The sequence below is a fragment of the Pinus tabuliformis genome, chromosome Q (genome assembly GCF_031772625.1).
Source record: "Pinus tabuliformis cultivar Carrire ecotype Pingquan chromosome Q, CPIR1, whole genome shotgun sequence".
NCBI classification, from domain to species: domain Eukaryota; kingdom Viridiplantae; phylum Streptophyta; class Pinopsida; order Pinales; family Pinaceae; genus Pinus; species Pinus tabuliformis.
The window spans coordinates 852,773,986-852,789,941 of NC_142296.1; the positions used below are offsets into that span (position 1 = coordinate 852,773,986).

At 41.3% G+C, this 15,956-nt stretch overlaps 1 protein-coding gene across 6 annotated transcripts in view; it reads right to left on the minus strand.

The window, feature by feature from the left end:
- LOC149222233 (chaperone protein dnaJ GFA2, mitochondrial-like) overlaps window positions 1–15,956 on the minus strand; it is a 235,275-nt gene that overhangs the window by 42,129 nt on the left and 177,190 nt on the right. For 3 of the 6 annotated variants that reach the window (XM_089385321.1, XM_089385323.1, XM_089385322.1), the window contains exons 15-19: window positions 11,544–11,635; window positions 11,295–11,366; window positions 9,281–9,337; window positions 9,118–9,166; window positions 8,806–8,872 (exon numbers count right to left, since the gene is read on the minus strand). In XM_089385321.1, the coding sequence (XP_089241447.1) occupies window positions 8,806–8,872; window positions 9,118–9,166; window positions 9,281–9,337; window positions 11,295–11,366; window positions 11,544–11,635 (337 nt within the window). Of the gene's footprint in view, window positions 1–8,805; window positions 8,873–9,035; window positions 9,167–9,280; window positions 9,338–11,294; window positions 11,375–11,543; window positions 11,636–15,956 lie in introns of those variants that run through there. The other 3 variants (XR_016249417.1, XM_089385324.1, XM_089385325.1) reach the window with 3 other exon arrangements.

A 15,956-nucleotide genomic window follows, 5' to 3' on the forward strand; every position in this document is an offset into this window, starting at 1 on the left:
GTTGCGCTACTCTGACTATGTCATACTCCTAATCGTGCGCAGGCAGTATCCTCCTCTCCTGGAACCCGACGGTGGAATATTGAAAGAGGCGAGACACATTCTGCCTAGGCATCTCCATGGTGCCAAGGCCTACCCATCGAAATCTAACTCTGAACCTGTGCAGCAACAAAAAATGTCTGCCTCCCCATATGATGAAACTCTCTGTGAACCCCCATGTGTCATCCCAAGAGCAAACTATATCACTCTCTGCCACGACTCTGCTCATTATGAGTGATCTATCAATCAACTGAATCCCTGCATCCCATAGCCAAACCTGCTGCAACATAGCCTTGACAACCAATGGAATCCCTTTGGCCCTCATCTCTAGTCCCTGCATGCCACCCATATATAGGATCCATAAATCATGAACTAATCTGAGGCATGCTAAATTGTCCTATGCCTACCACTATGTAGTATTGATGACCACTAGAAACCACGTGTGCCAAATAGCTACCCACTGAATGCAACCAATAGATGAATATTTGATACGCGCAATCGACTCGGTGTATACAGATCCATCTTGCTCTTGCCAACCATCACCATTGGTTCGGCTACCCAGCCCCTAGAGAATATGTCGATACGATATCGAGAACCCAGAAACGTACTAAACAACTATCTCAGTCGTACACGGTATCCTCTGCTCATGCATGGCCCAGACATGCCTTATGGAAACAGTGACACGTCTCCCCTGTGACCAGCTCCCCAGGCATAAGATCAATGATGAAAGATACGCCGTCCCTGTCAATTATCACCTCATCCCTCGACCTGTAGCTGTCAACTCGCACAGCAAATTGATGCCCCCGCTGAGAAGTCTCCCCTCTATCACACCAAGTGTCATCCAAATATCTTGGGTGAGCTCCCCGTAACTTGTTTCTTGTGCCCAGAGTGTAAAAGGGCAACAACCAAGTCGCCTGTTTCTGTAAGTGATGTAAAAGAGGGCCAGGCGTGTGAGTCTCCGCGAATACCATCAAGTATTTCTCATTGGTGTCCCCATCCATCCTGCGTGAACTACACCCAAAGATATGCTCGGTATCTCTGTCTATGGGTGTCCCTAGAAGCAACACTCCAAGACCTCGTTGTGCAACACCATACGCCTTTGCATACCACTGATCATCCCAGTACTCCTAGACATGCCACTGTACACCGCGGCCTACCCCTGTATACTTTTGGATACCCTAAGTTACAATTGTGCCATCCCATATCGTCCTGCTTCCCGCATGTACTCAATGTGATGTGAGGCACTCCCACTCCACAAAGCAATCCAACACACCACCATGCATCTCCATGCCCACTAGTTGACCACTGCTCAACGCTAGATGCTCCCACACATCCCTCGATGTGATGGCCTAGAGCTATGTTTCTATGTGTCAAGCCACACCCGATCAGTATCATCACCTCCACCATCGCATCATTATACCCACCGATGAATGGGTCTTCCCTCCAAATCCCCCCTGAGGGATCCGAGAGGTGACTCTACCTATGTGTCAGCAGCGATGCCACCACTGCTCCGCTCCTCTGCTTCCTCTGTGCCCCACACAAAAGTGAAGATCCCCTAGCTCCATACAAGGCATTGTTTGGTGGCCTTCCAATGCCATCTCCTCTGACAGACTCCCGCCAGAGTATGTTGATCACCCAATGATCCCGTGTACAAATTCGATACCAAGAAAACCAGAAGAGTCTAACCATAAATGGGTCGGCCACTGGTGCTGACCGAGACTCCCCTAGCGAATGTGCACGCTCAACTGCTAGGCCAACTGCACCATCCCAGTTGTAGTCAACCAACATCCCTGAGAAATGATAAGTAGTCCCATTCGGAACCCAATGCCAGTCTGTGCTGTCGGTATCCCCAGTGCCTAGAAGCTCCTGTTGAGCTACACCTAGGTCCACCACCATCTCCATAGCCCACTCCACAGGGTACCAACTCAAAATCTCTCGCCATCCAACCCAAAGAGAGGGATTGAATGCACAAACTCACACACATAGAACAACCCCAGCATGTGGGTGTTATACGCTGTGCAACTCAGGTCGTCTCATCTCCCAACCTTGGTCAACACATGAAATCTGACTAGGTCACTTTGTCTCTCTCTATCCAATGGGTAAAGGTAACTTCACAGTGCTTCTAGCCCCATCTATGTATGCTCAAAGAGGGTTTCTCTCATGCCCTCTAGCTCATCGTTCTACTGCAGAATAGCCTCTCGCACTAGCACGAGCTTCCTTTTTAATGCTAGAAGGTCGACCTGAAACTGATGGAACCGTCAAGGGCATCTATCACCTGAAAACTCGGTCACAGCTCCAAATACCTCAACAACTATTGGCATCTCGTCCATGGGTGACACCGTTCCGATGGTTCTATGTGTGTAGGCTCTATCCTCTCCACCAAGGTGTCAACTGGGGCTATCAAAGAGGTCTCCAATAAAGGTGACTCTTGTGCCACACCGAGTATAACGATGTGCTCCTCACCATCCCGTGGGTGGGCTCTCAGCATCATTCTCAACCTCCTCGTCAGGCTCCTAATATCTAAAGCCAGGTCTCCACCAGCAAAAGCACCCCCTGGTCTCACCCTCTAACCGTCTTTGTCATGCTTGCTCCTTTTCAGGAGATTTGGTGCCCTGATCTAGTCAGCTTTCCCCACATGTTGTAGATGGTTGCACCCCCATGGCCTGCTCACCTCTAACGTCTTTGTTGTAAGGGTGAGGATGGGCTTGGTTTGTCACCCTCCTCAACTGGGCCAATCTATCATCGTCCCAATGAATTCTACCCCATAATTTCCGCATACTGATTTCCCTTGAGCCATGGGTTTGTCTCCAGTTTCACCTGTCACTGTGCACTCATACCCAAAGCTTCCATGATCTAGCTAATTTCCCATAGCTGGGCCAAGATCATGCTCTGATACCACTGTAATGTTCCAAACTAGGGAAAATTAGTGCTATGCAAAGAGAAAAATAAAAAAAACACCATAAAATTAAATCAGATCATCAGACCACCGAATTGGCAACCAACTGTGTTGTCTACTCATTATATTAAATGGAAAGAGGTGTACAACAACGTGCTAGATTGTGTGCACCGGGCTTGCTCTAAGCAAAATAGAAAAGCCCAAAATGAACAATGGAACACCCTCCTCAAATCTGTTGGTAATCCAGCCCAAGAGCTACACTGTTACTGCCCAAAAAGGTTTTGTTGCCTAAAATGATCTATTGTTAGAGCCTTCCCTATTGCTCAGAAGATTCTGGTAAAATAATTGCAGCCTCTACGCAAGAAACCCAAAATAACCCACGAAGGAATTGGCCAAATGTTGACCTCGAAATTTTGGCCCAAATTCCCCTTAGCTCCTCTAGCTATTGGCTGAGTTTGGACCTCTGTTTGACCCGTCAGATCTACCCATAATATTCTATAAAATTAGGAATGTGATCCTTGCCCAAAACCCAAGGGTTTCCCTTGGTTCCAACCTTCAAAAATTGACCCTTCACAGCTTGGCCCTCCTCCAATTTCAAATTTTGTTGTTGTGACTAATCCTATCAATCTCTGCTCTACCAACTCCAGCAATCCTCCTCAAATGGCCCTCAAAATGATATCCCCAACACCCCAGCTCCAAACTCCCCCGGATGGTGCTGCCCCAAAGAGTCTCACTCCAATGGACAGATCCAGCACACCAACTACTCATCACCTTCATGGTGTCTTCCTTGAATGGTCCAGTTTTCTTAAAATCAGTGGATGCACTTGGACAATACAAGGATGCAGAATATATGGGTGAGTTGTTCATTAAGTTATTGAAGATGTAGGTGTTGATTCACAGATAATGCACCTGTTTGCAAGGTTGTTGGAATGATTATGGAAGCTAAATATCCACAAGTATTTTGGACACCTTGCACTGTCCATTCATTGAATTTAGCACTTAAATCTATTGCTTCTGATGTGCTTTGGATTGGAAGTATTATTGAGGATGCACGGCATATCTGCAACTTTGTGCAAAATCATACAAATGCCCTCACTATATACAAGGAGTACACCAATCTATCATTGTTGAAGATTGCAGATACACAGTTTGCCTCTTCATTCACCATGTTTAAGAGATTAAGAGAGGTCAAGACCACTCTTGGGGCCATGGTTATTTCAGAGTTTTGGTCTTTTTGGAGAAAAACAAATCAAGCAGCCTCAAAAAGAGTGAAGGACACAATGTTAGATGATGCTTGGTGGGAGAGGGTAGATTTACTTATTAAGATCATGGACCCTATCATTTCTTTGCTACGATTTGCAGATACAGACCAACCCATCCTAGGAAAGGCTTATGAGGGATGGGATTTCATGATTGAGTTTGTGAGGAGCATTATTTTATAGAGTGAGTTCCCCGAGTATGAGAGATCATCAGAGGCTTTCTTCACCACCATACAAGATATTCTTATTAGCAGATGGGACAAGAATTGCACACCTTTGCATTGTTTGGCTCACTCATTGAACCCAAAATACTACAACCATGAGTGGCTAAATGGTGGACCTTCCCGCAGATTCCCTCCTCACATGGATGGTGAAATTTCACAAGGGAGGAAAGATGCATTGAGGCGGATTTTTCAAGATAGAGCATCCCTTGATGAGGTGGAGGATGCCTTTGCAGAGTTTTCCACTAGCACTGGTCAATTTGCAGGATATGATGTGATTAGAGACAGGGTTAAGAAGCCCTATTCTTGGTGGGCAACTCATGGGGCAACAAGCCCTCCTCTACAGCAGTTAGCCATGAGGCTCCTCTCTCAAGTGACTTCATCCTCTCGTTGCAAGAGGAATAGGAGCACATATGGGAATTTGTATAGTGTGAAGAAGAGCAAGCTTATGCAGTCTCGAGCAAAGACAATGGTGTATGTGCACACCATACTTCGTCTTATCTACTAGCAGAGGGACGAGTGGTTGAAGGGAAAGACAAAGATGTGGGATGTCATTCCTGATGATATGGGTTTGGACAGTAGTGTTGAGTTGGCATTGGCCAACTTGGCTCTTAATGAGCCAATGCTAGAGCCTGTCACTTTTGATGATGGTGATACTGTAGAGGGGTCATCCTCCACACCAGCAGATGCAAAGATGACATTGGATACAGAGGAGGAGGATGCAGCAGAAGAGAACAGTGGTGACCATGATTATGACAATGATGTTTATTTTGATGATGAGGATTGATGACTCATGAGCTACCCACTGCCTTGAGGCTTGTAGTTGTTTTGTATTTGCTATTTCTATTTACCATTGGCATTGCTACTATGTATGTAACACATTTTGATTTTGATGAGTTAATGATAAAACAGCAGTATCTTATCTTTCTCCTATTGGATCATTAATGAATATGTCACAATTGTATTTGTATGCATAATGTTACTTTGTAAAACTTATATATATATATATATATATATATGTGTCATGTTCCGTGGGGTCAACGTGCCCGTGTCGAACACTCGAATCCTCGTGTCCTTCGTGTCATGTGTCCCCGTGTCAAGTGACTTAGTTGATCACATATTTCCCTTGACCAATATAGGTCTCATGAGGTTTCTACCATACTTCTAGTCCCAAGTAGTAATGCATCAGTCCAAGGTCCTTCATATCAAATTCAGTTACAAGCTACTTCTTGCACTCTTTAATACAACGCTCCACCTATTATTAGTAGGTCAGCCACATATAGTAGTATGATCACAAGTTCATTCTTAACCACCTTCATGTAGAGAATAGGACCTGCAGAACTTTTGTCAAAACAAAGTCTTTGTAGATATGCATCCATCCTAGCGTACCAAGCTCTAGGTGCTTGCTTTCAACCATATAGAGCCTTCTTCAACATGCAAACATGTGTTTCTTTATCATGGACTTCGATAGCCTTCTCATAAGTGGAGGTTTTGCATCAATAAGTTTAATCATGTAAGCTACATAACTTGAATATCTCTTAGGCTTCTTCTTTTCTTTGGATGTTCCCTTTGTTGCTACATGTCCTTCGGCTTCCTGTAGAGTTGACCTTAACCAAGTTGGCCACTTTTGAGTTTCTAGAATGATGACTTGTTGCATGGCTTCACTTCGTCCTTCAATTTCTTCATGATTGGTTGTACGTTCTTGAGTATTGTCATGCCTTGATATTTCTTCAAAGATAGGTTCTTCTTCCTCATCAAAATCAATGGGATGTCTTTGGAATTCTTATATGTAATGCTTTCGTCAAATATAACAACTTTGCTTACTTCAATACGACAATCTTATTTGATGTAAACTCTATAAGTTTTTGACGAAGTGCTATATCCAACAAAGATGCCTCTTATACCTATAGGGTTTAACTTCTTCCTTTTGTCCTTAAGAATGCGAATGTATACAAGCCATCCAAATCTTCAGAGATGATCAACACTTGGCTTATTTCCTGTGAATGCTTCTTTCGGTGTCATGTCATTAAGAATTTTATGAGGGCTTCGATTTTTTGTATATATTGTTGTTACAGATGCTTCTCCCCATAAGAACTTGGGAAGGTCTTGGTCATGTAGCATAGCTCTAACACATTCTTCAATGCATCGGTTGTAGGGAACTATTAGCTCCTCCTTAATTCCTGCTTCCTTGCAAAAAGCTACAAGTTCTCTAGAAGTATATTCTCAATCATTATCTGATCTTATGGTTTTGATCTTCCTTCCGGTCAAATTTTCCACTCTTGCCTTGAACTCTTGAAATTTCTCAAATACTTCATCCTTAGACTTGAGGAGGTATATCCAAGTCTTTCTAGAGTGATCATCAATGAATGTTACATAGTATTGATGACCACCAAGAGACTTTTCTGCCATGGGTCCACAAACATCAAAATGTATGAGATCCAAAATTTCCTTAGATCTTATGTCACTGCTTGCAAACGTTTCTTCACATTCTTGCCAAGAGCACATCCCTTACAAACTCCTTCATGCTCTTCTTTCAATTCGGGGATACTAGTAAGCATATGATTCAATGATGGCAATATCTTTAATTAAAGGTGACCATACCTTCTATGCCATAATTCGCAAGGGTTGATATCTAAATGTACTAGAGCTTGAGGAGGAGGTGTTAAAAGTCTATACAACTACCCTTCTCGAATCCCAAAGTATTAGCATTTTTAGTGCTAGATCCCTTAGCCCATACAATAACTTTCCCATCAACAAATGCAACCCTATCACCTTTTAACCAAGAAATAGAAAGCAAGTTCTTTTTCAAACCTTTTCCACTTATCTACACTTCGAATCTCGTCTAGAACTCATTTCTCTCCCTTGTGGGCCATCCAAATGATCCCATATTTCCAAAACAGCAAACAAAAGAGTGGAAAATTCAACCTAGAAGTAAGTTTTAAAGCATGTGGGGTTGTTTCCCAGGGACACGTCACAAAATCGGGCATGCTTTTGGCAAGTTCCTGACACGAATCTGACTTGTAAGTTGTGTCCTTTGCCTAGGACACGAGTCAAACTCATGTCAAGAACATATCATTATGGTGTCATGTCTGACACGAAGGATTCATGATACGGGGCAGGGATGCGTAGCAGCAACCTCACTCTTACCTTCAGGCTCGAAGGGAGGCTGATTTCTTTCCTCTGGTTGAAATTATATCTATATATATATATATATATATATAGAGAGAGAGAGAGAGAGAGAGAGAGAGAGATTGACCTCCCTAATTCATTTTGTAGTCATCAACCACAAACACCAGCATGTCAGGAAGACCTTCATTGATTAGAGAGACAAACACTACCAAAGGCATGGGGTATGTATGTTAATTAATATGAACAAATAATGCAACCCCATTAAGATGGGTACTAACAAAAGATCTTTTCATTGTCCTTAAGGCACAAGTTAGCTTCCTGCAATTGGGAAACATTATTCTACCCATGTTCCCATAGCCAATCATGCAGCTAAACTTCGTATCCATTTCTTCTGCACTATATATAGGATCAATCACAATAAGGAATCACAAACAATTGGCACATGTATAAATGATCAGCACACGTAAGCCCCACCCAAATCATAACTAGGTTGAAAATGATTTGGAATAGCCTTCACAACAGGCTGACTGTGCCAGGCACTAGTTGAGCTTATGGAGTAGTTTCTTTTAGCATGTTATTACTGGAATTTTTAATCTAACCATTACACCAAGCTGTAGAAATGCACATAGAAATTGGCAGCAACAGATCGTGAAAAAAAATATGCAGGGACATACGAACTATTCTACTTGAAAGCTTGAGACTTGTAGTGAGAAGGTTGATGCAAAGATAAATGGAAGAAGCATATGACTTCGGACATTTTATATGGATGGACAACCATTTTATTTAGTTAGTTGATTAAGCCCTCAAAACATGTTCTCTGAAGTTTCAACATAATGGGTGGCCATTCCTTAAAACAATACATATGACCTGCACATTTTCGTAATTTTTACAGCTTCCCCTACTGACTTATGCATGTGTTTGTCTTTGTCAAGTAGCCACAACATTGCCTTACTAAGAAAAATAAAGTCACAAATTGTCTACGACAAGAAATAAAGATATCTTCTCAACAATTGTGTTTTCATAAAGGAAACAGTAAAGCTATAGGACAATCCAAGAATGTCAATAAGATGGGATTTGCAACATTCATCGAAAAATACAAGCTCTACAATAAAATATCTCCCAATCAATGAAGTTATCATATTTATATTTAAAAACTGATCAGTAATCTTAGTTTTCAAAAAACAAATGAATTGATTTCAGTCTATATCCAAGTCCACAGGTTATCAACGAAAATGTACCAAAAGGCTTAAGCTGCAGAACTTACGTTGGAATAATGACTCGAAAATGTACATACTGATTGCCATACTGGGTAGAATTCCGTAATCTAATGCCTAAATATCAGAGGAATCTTCGTCAGAAATTAGAGAATTTGTTCTAACCTTTGAAAAATGTCAAGAAGGAAATGAAGATAATTTATTTATATAAGGCAATGCAGAACAGAAAGGTTACTAACAGAATATACAAAGAGCTTGAGCTTACTAAATTATAGCATACCATAAAATCAAACAGGGGAACTAAGGCATGCGAGCACTAGACTATCGGAAAAACATATACAAATAGTTTGTTGCTCTCATACCCTTTCCTTTCAAAACAACCTTCTGACCATGCTGTGTCCCTTCACGAACCTAGAGGCCAGAATATAAAACAACACAATCAAAATACACGTGACAGTATATTTCCAGCACACTGCAAATCCTGAACATTATGAAAAATACAAATCTATAGAGCTGCAAAGGTACCTTCAACACAATGTCTCCTGTTAAAGTTGGCACCTGGATAGTCCCACCAAGTATTGCCTGGAACAGAGATTAATTAAGACAATCAGAGCTGGTGCAAACCACTGAAGACATTATTCTCATGTTTTTCTTCTTTGGAAACCAAGGACATTGGTGTAACAGCTGTCTCAACAACAAGCATGCTCATGAAAAGATCATTATGACATGATTCCTGACAAAGTAATAGATATTGTTAGTTTAGAGGATATCCCAAACATGTTTACACCATGCTTGGGGGATGCCATGTGGATTGCATGGTGTGATGCCTACCCTTGGCTGTATCTTAGTATACATGCATGATGAAGAGAGTTAACTCATGGATTGCTACAGCTTGACTAGATGCCCATACGATGTACTTCCTTAAGAGTCCGGTATCATATGTGGCATGGTGACATTCTTCTTGAGTGTTGGAAATATAATTAGGTTCAGTCTTCATAATTATCATCGTACTTGTGTCATTATAAATTTCATGTAAAAACAAAAGAAAAAACATATTATTATTATTATTATTATTATTATTAGTCAATGCATGTTCTTCATGCTTCTAGGGTTTATTGAGTCAAAAGAAAGTTTCTCGAGTCAAAGTCCCACTTGAACTATTTGTAAGAAAAGAAAATATTTTATTTTGAGCTAAAAGAGTCAATTTGTCACCCACAAGACCAAGTCGGCCCTGCCTGGACAAGTCAACCCAAAAAGGCACCTATTCAACCCCCTCGATGTGTATGTATAGAGAGCAATTCAAACTCATTAGAGCACCAACTCATCTCATCAAATTCTGTGCCAAGAAAAGGAGAAAGAAGATTAGCAAAAGACAAAAGAAGAAGAGTGAAGGTCGAAGGAGAGAGAGCCAAGGTCAAAGGAAGTAATTATTGTGTTTTTATGCCCTACTTATGCCACACACGTGAAATTTCAGATCTGCAACACGGCCAAAATTTTCAGAACTACCGCAGGGCCGAAAATTTCAGAATTAGATCAGATTTGAGGAGTGTTGACCGATATTGACTTTGTTGGATTTGACTACATTGAGAAAGGTTTGAAGGAGGGCTGACTTGGTTCTTTGTGGAGGTCTTAGTCTTGGCCTTGGGTCTTGGATTTCTCATTTTGATCTGATTCTATAAGAAGAGAAGTTGTTTGGGTTTTTCCCCTTGTGGGGTTTTGCCCTAGCTTGGAGCCTACATCTTTGTGTTTTGTGTCTCTTGTCATCTTCATGTTTTTATGTTTTGGTAATTGTTTGATGAAGAGAACATAATAAAAGAAATAAGAAGCCAACAAATATTGAGAAGCAATTATCAAGTAAAGAGAAATCAACCCTAATTTGCCAGCCTATTGGTTTCTCAACACTAAGGTGCACATGGAAAGCTCAATTTCTTGGTTCAAAGGAGAACCAATAAGAGAGGAGGGATGTTGGAGCACTTAAAAGGGATTTTAGTGCTATGTAGCATGGGACAACTTGGTTGCTTAAATGGAAACTTGTGCTTGACTTGAGGACGCTTGGGTCAGTGAGCATTCAGAGTTGTCGTGGACCTGGAGGAGCATATGGCTTCAAAAGTTGTGATTAGAGCACTGAACAAAACTTGTAGAGGAGAGCATTGAACCCTGACCTGTGGAATACACGGCTTTGGGTCCTTCCTGGATGGACATGTTTCTAGTTGAATAGAAAAGAACTACATTAGAAACTAGAACATAGCTCCTAAAATGGAAGGAGAAGTAAAGAGAGCAATCTTATTGAAGTGCCACAAATTTGAAAATTATAATCTAACAGTTAGCCACCTTTCCTGAACACAATGTTCACTATAAACAAATTTTAAAGACAATCTCCATTAAGCCTCTAAATTTATCTGTACATATGATGACACAACACAACTACAGATGTAAAGCACAATATAAAAAATATCATTTCAATGAATATTCAATATTCATAGTACACCTACAAAAATTGTAACTAAAAATAAAACAATATTAATAAGATTAATAATACCTGAGTGAAGCTTATGACTGCCTCCACGTGAATGTCAACTCCTTCTCTACGGAATATTGGATCATCACGGACCTGCCAAACTACTTAGCAACATTATGACTTGATAGCAAATGTCTTTCTAGGTCCTACATATTATACTTCTAGAAGTAAACATATCTAACAACAAATTTCAATACATCTAAGATTCTAAAAGCTTTAATTCCTTTCATTGTGAATGAAGTCTACAAAGGAATACTTAAGCCTTTTCACCTTAAGAGCAACATAGAGGTCTCCTGGTTGGGCACCTTCTGGGTCTTCCCCACCATATCCATACATCCTCAATGTTTCTCCATTATCAACACCTACAGATTTAGGAAAACAAAAGTCAGGCGAGCAAAATCAGACATAAAAATTCAAATACTTGAAATTGCTCTATGCATTATCAAGGATAATATGCCCTATTTTGGACAAACTCTTGGTTACATGAGCCATGGAACCAAATTTCAAGGAAATCTAGGGAGAACCCTCAGATTTCAGGGAACAACAAAGAGGGAAACACACCAAAGATGCATAATGTAAATGTGGTAGAACGATATTCATAAATGTAGCGGTATTATCAAATTACTATAAACATACATGCTGCAACAACCAACTAGACAATTGTTGCAACTTGAAAAAATAAGGTTGCTTTTATTACTAAACAAAATGAAAATAGAATGTTGTATCAATAAATCATCATGCTAACCTCAAAAAGAAACAATATAATTTATACAAAAAACATGATACAGAAAAAAAAGAACTTGAGACCAATATTGCAAATATCCTTTCGGGGCAGGGTCCAGAAAAACACTTATGATATCAAGGAAAAATATCAGAAAATATCAAGCATAAGCTTCAATTTGCAACTCAAAGGAATGGCAACCTAAAAATCTCGGAAAAAATGGAAAATATCGAAAGTAGGAGACATTTCCAACATTGGTCAAGAGTCAAGACAGCATGAGCCTTGTTCATATAGCATAGTTCTTCCAACACATCCAAATATTTAAGCCTTATTTATATAGGATGTAGTTCTTCCACCACATCCAAATATTTCAGCCTTCATTATAAAGCATGTAGTTCTTCCCACATCCAAATGTTTCAAAAACACTTCAGCCTCATTATTGCCACCCTTGTAATGATCATTGTGCTCAAGCTCATCTAAGATGCCTAATGGAAATCCAACCAATCCTGGTTATTGTCTACACCTCCATCCATCATTGTCATATCTTGCTCCATATCTCATGATGTTGTCGATCACTTTACATAACAAGGAGTCTTCCAAAACTAAGAATTAAGGTTGTTGTGCATAGAAGTTAACTTCTCTACTTGTTAAAATTGGCAACTAGGGCCAAACTCCATGTGGGTCAACTTATTTACGGCAGCTGATATTTTTCTTGGAACCCTCTCATCGAGAGGTGTAAGATTGATGTAAAGATCATCCGATTCCGATAAGTATTCATGGAGTTATGAATTTATTTGTGTTATAAGACAATTCATCAAGGTCGGCCAGCAACCAAATAAACCCCACATGTGCTCAACATTTTAGTATAAAAGGAGATAACTTCACAGTGATTTCACACACACTTCTCTCTTGATTTCTCTCCACTTGTCCTGGGTTTTAGTTGGAGAGAAATCTAGGAGGAAGTAGCCCTAAGACGCAGGAGGAAAGAAGGCTTAACAACAAGCCCTAGCCGCAGTCCTAGCCCTAGTGATGCCCTAATCTAGAGGACACAGTCATGAAGAGGAGCCCTAACCTATACACTGGTCTCTACGCTATCAAGTAGGAGCCCTAGCCTATACGTTGGTCTCTATGCAATCAAGAAGGAGGCTGCCCTAGACAGCGTGGAGAGGTTGTATGGACTACGTAGGCTTGGAAACATGGTTAGGAGGCTGCCCTAGACTAGCATGAAAGGGTTGTACGGACAGCGGAGTCTTAGACGCAGTTTGAAGGGCCAAAAGGGACATCGTGGGGAAGCTTAAGGAGCGGCGTCAAGGGTTGTGGTAGGAACAACTGCTGTAGATGACAGCGGATCTGTTGAGGGCTAGACTAGGGTTGTTTCCAGGTATGGTTAAGACCAAGAAAGGCAAGCAACCAGGGCGAGGAGAATAGAAGCAATACATTGCTATTGTGTTGGGACAACAGCGAGGTATGGCAAGGTATATCTTGACTGTTACGGACAGCAGCTTCAGCAGTACAACTAGTGCAGCGAAGTAAATAGGACAGTTGGGCTACGTGGCGCTGCTAACTAGCGCAACAAAGTAAATAGAACAGCAAGGTACATAGTGTTGCAAAGGCACATGGGACAGCAACAAGCATGGAAAGCATGGACAACACGACAAGCATGTACAGCATGGCAAGCATGGCATGGCAAGAATAGAAAACTGTGATGGGACAACAAGCAAACATGGAATGGCTATGTCACTAACAGTGGGACAGCAATATGCCACATAGGACAACAGTGGCTAGCAACAATGGCACATGGGACAGCAGTGCAGCATAAGGTGCAGCAGTATGATGTGTGCAGCATAAGGTGCAACAGTATGATCTGTACAGCATGGTCATGAGGTCCAACATTGTGATGATTGGCGCAGCATGGTGTAGCTTGGTGAGGTGCAGCATGATGACGGGATGTAGTACAATGATGGGTGAAGGAGTCACCTTGGAGAATCAATTGAAGCAGCATGTCTTCAAATGATCTCATGTATCATCTTCTTAGAAATGATCTATGCTCTTATTTAGATAAGTCAAAGTGTTGACTTCTATTGTAAATGTACTCTCTCTCTCTCTCTCTCTCTCTCTCTCTCTCTCTCTCTGCTAAACTATTGAAGAACATATAAGAAGAATTGATCAAGGGTTTCCCCACATTGGGGTTTGTCCCTGGCTAGCGCCACATCTTGTGTCCTCTTGTCTTGGCTTGTCTTTTGAGATTTATGTTTATGTTCTATCTGCAGTTTACTTTAATGCTGATGTGATTGCTAATCTGGAAAAGATATTGAGCTAACTGTGAAAATTGAAATAAATTGCTCTAAGCGTAGAATATACCTAAAATTAACATGGTATCAGAGTTGAGGTGGAGACAAAACCCAAGCAAGAGTGAAAGAGCAATCACCGAAGGCAATTGGGAAAGGACAAAAGGATCAATGGATTCCTCATCCCTCTTCAAATTCACCAAGGGTGAAGTCGAAGCAGAGAACATTATCAGAATGGCACAGCAGAAGCTTTTGTTGACCTAAAGATCACTTCAATGGGATGTCCAGATCTAAGGGTGGATGGAAAGGCAAATGCCTTGGGTGAAATAAGTTCGACCATTATGCAAAGGAGTGTCCAAGGCAGTGACACATCACTTGATGATGATAACAATCATTCTAGGGACATCTTCAATGATCAGAGGAATGACAGGTAATGCAGGTCATCAAGGATACGGCCGACTCTTCAAAGAAAGCAAGGAACCCCGGGTATGAAGAATCAAATGTTGTTTCTAATAAGATAAAGAAGTGTTATCTTGTATTGGCCCTCTCCTTCAGATTCTATGGGAATCTGGCTTATTGATTATAGTGCTTCAAGGCACTTCATCAGATAGAAGGGTGCTCTCTCTAATTTGGTAGAGATGGAAACAATCGTGGGATTATACTTGGAGCCAATGCCACCTATCCTGGAAATGGCATAGGGAATGTTACCCCTCAATTGAATGAGGGTAACTCGATTCATTTACAGAATCTCTTTTATGTACCTGATCAAAAGAAGAACCTACTGTCCATTTTAGCAATGGAAGTCAAAGGTTTCAAAGTGGCATTCATCGATGGAAAGGTCCGTGTTTGAAAATGGAAATTTCAAAGATGCTTTTGAGTTCAGGGTTGGCAGTGGGGACCATGTCAATTGTCACATCTCAATGCTCATCTATAGCACCGAAGGTCTACTTATTATGAGGCCCTACCCGATGTGAGTCAGATGGTGATAGGTATGCCTGAATTCAAAAGGAGCATGAAGGTACATGTCTGAGATGTACCGAAGGAAAATCTTACAAGGGGACCATTCCCCTCATGTAGCTGGTCCACAGGTTTGGAAGTTTGGAACAACCCGAGGGGTTTGAGATTCATGATCGGGAATCTCATGTATGCAGGTGGAAGAAAGCCCTCTATGGCTTGAAGCAAATCACCCCTGGCATAGTATGAGAGGATTGATAGTTGTCTAATGAAGTTCAGATTCACTAGGAGTGAAGCGAATCCAAACCTTTGCTTGATGGTTGTGGATGATAGACCTCTCATACTGGCACCTTCTAAGGACGACCTCTTTCTCACAGGTGCAGACCCTCTCATTTGCATAAGTAACAGGGAGTTGGATTCCGGATTTGGAATGGAAAACTGCAAGCCCATGACTACCTCAATGGAGCTTAACTTTCAGATGTTGTGGTAGTAATGGCGGACCAGATTTGGGAAATGCCTCTGAGTTTCATATACTCATTCGCATTGAGTTTTCTTGGTGAACTTCTGTCTGGACATATGTTTTGCAGTTAGCATGATGAGCTCATATATGGTTGAGCCTCACTGGATTGGTGCCAAAAATCTTCTGAGACATCATCAGGGACAATCTCTCATGGATTGAGATACACTGCCAGAAATATGAAGTTGCATGATTGTTCGAAT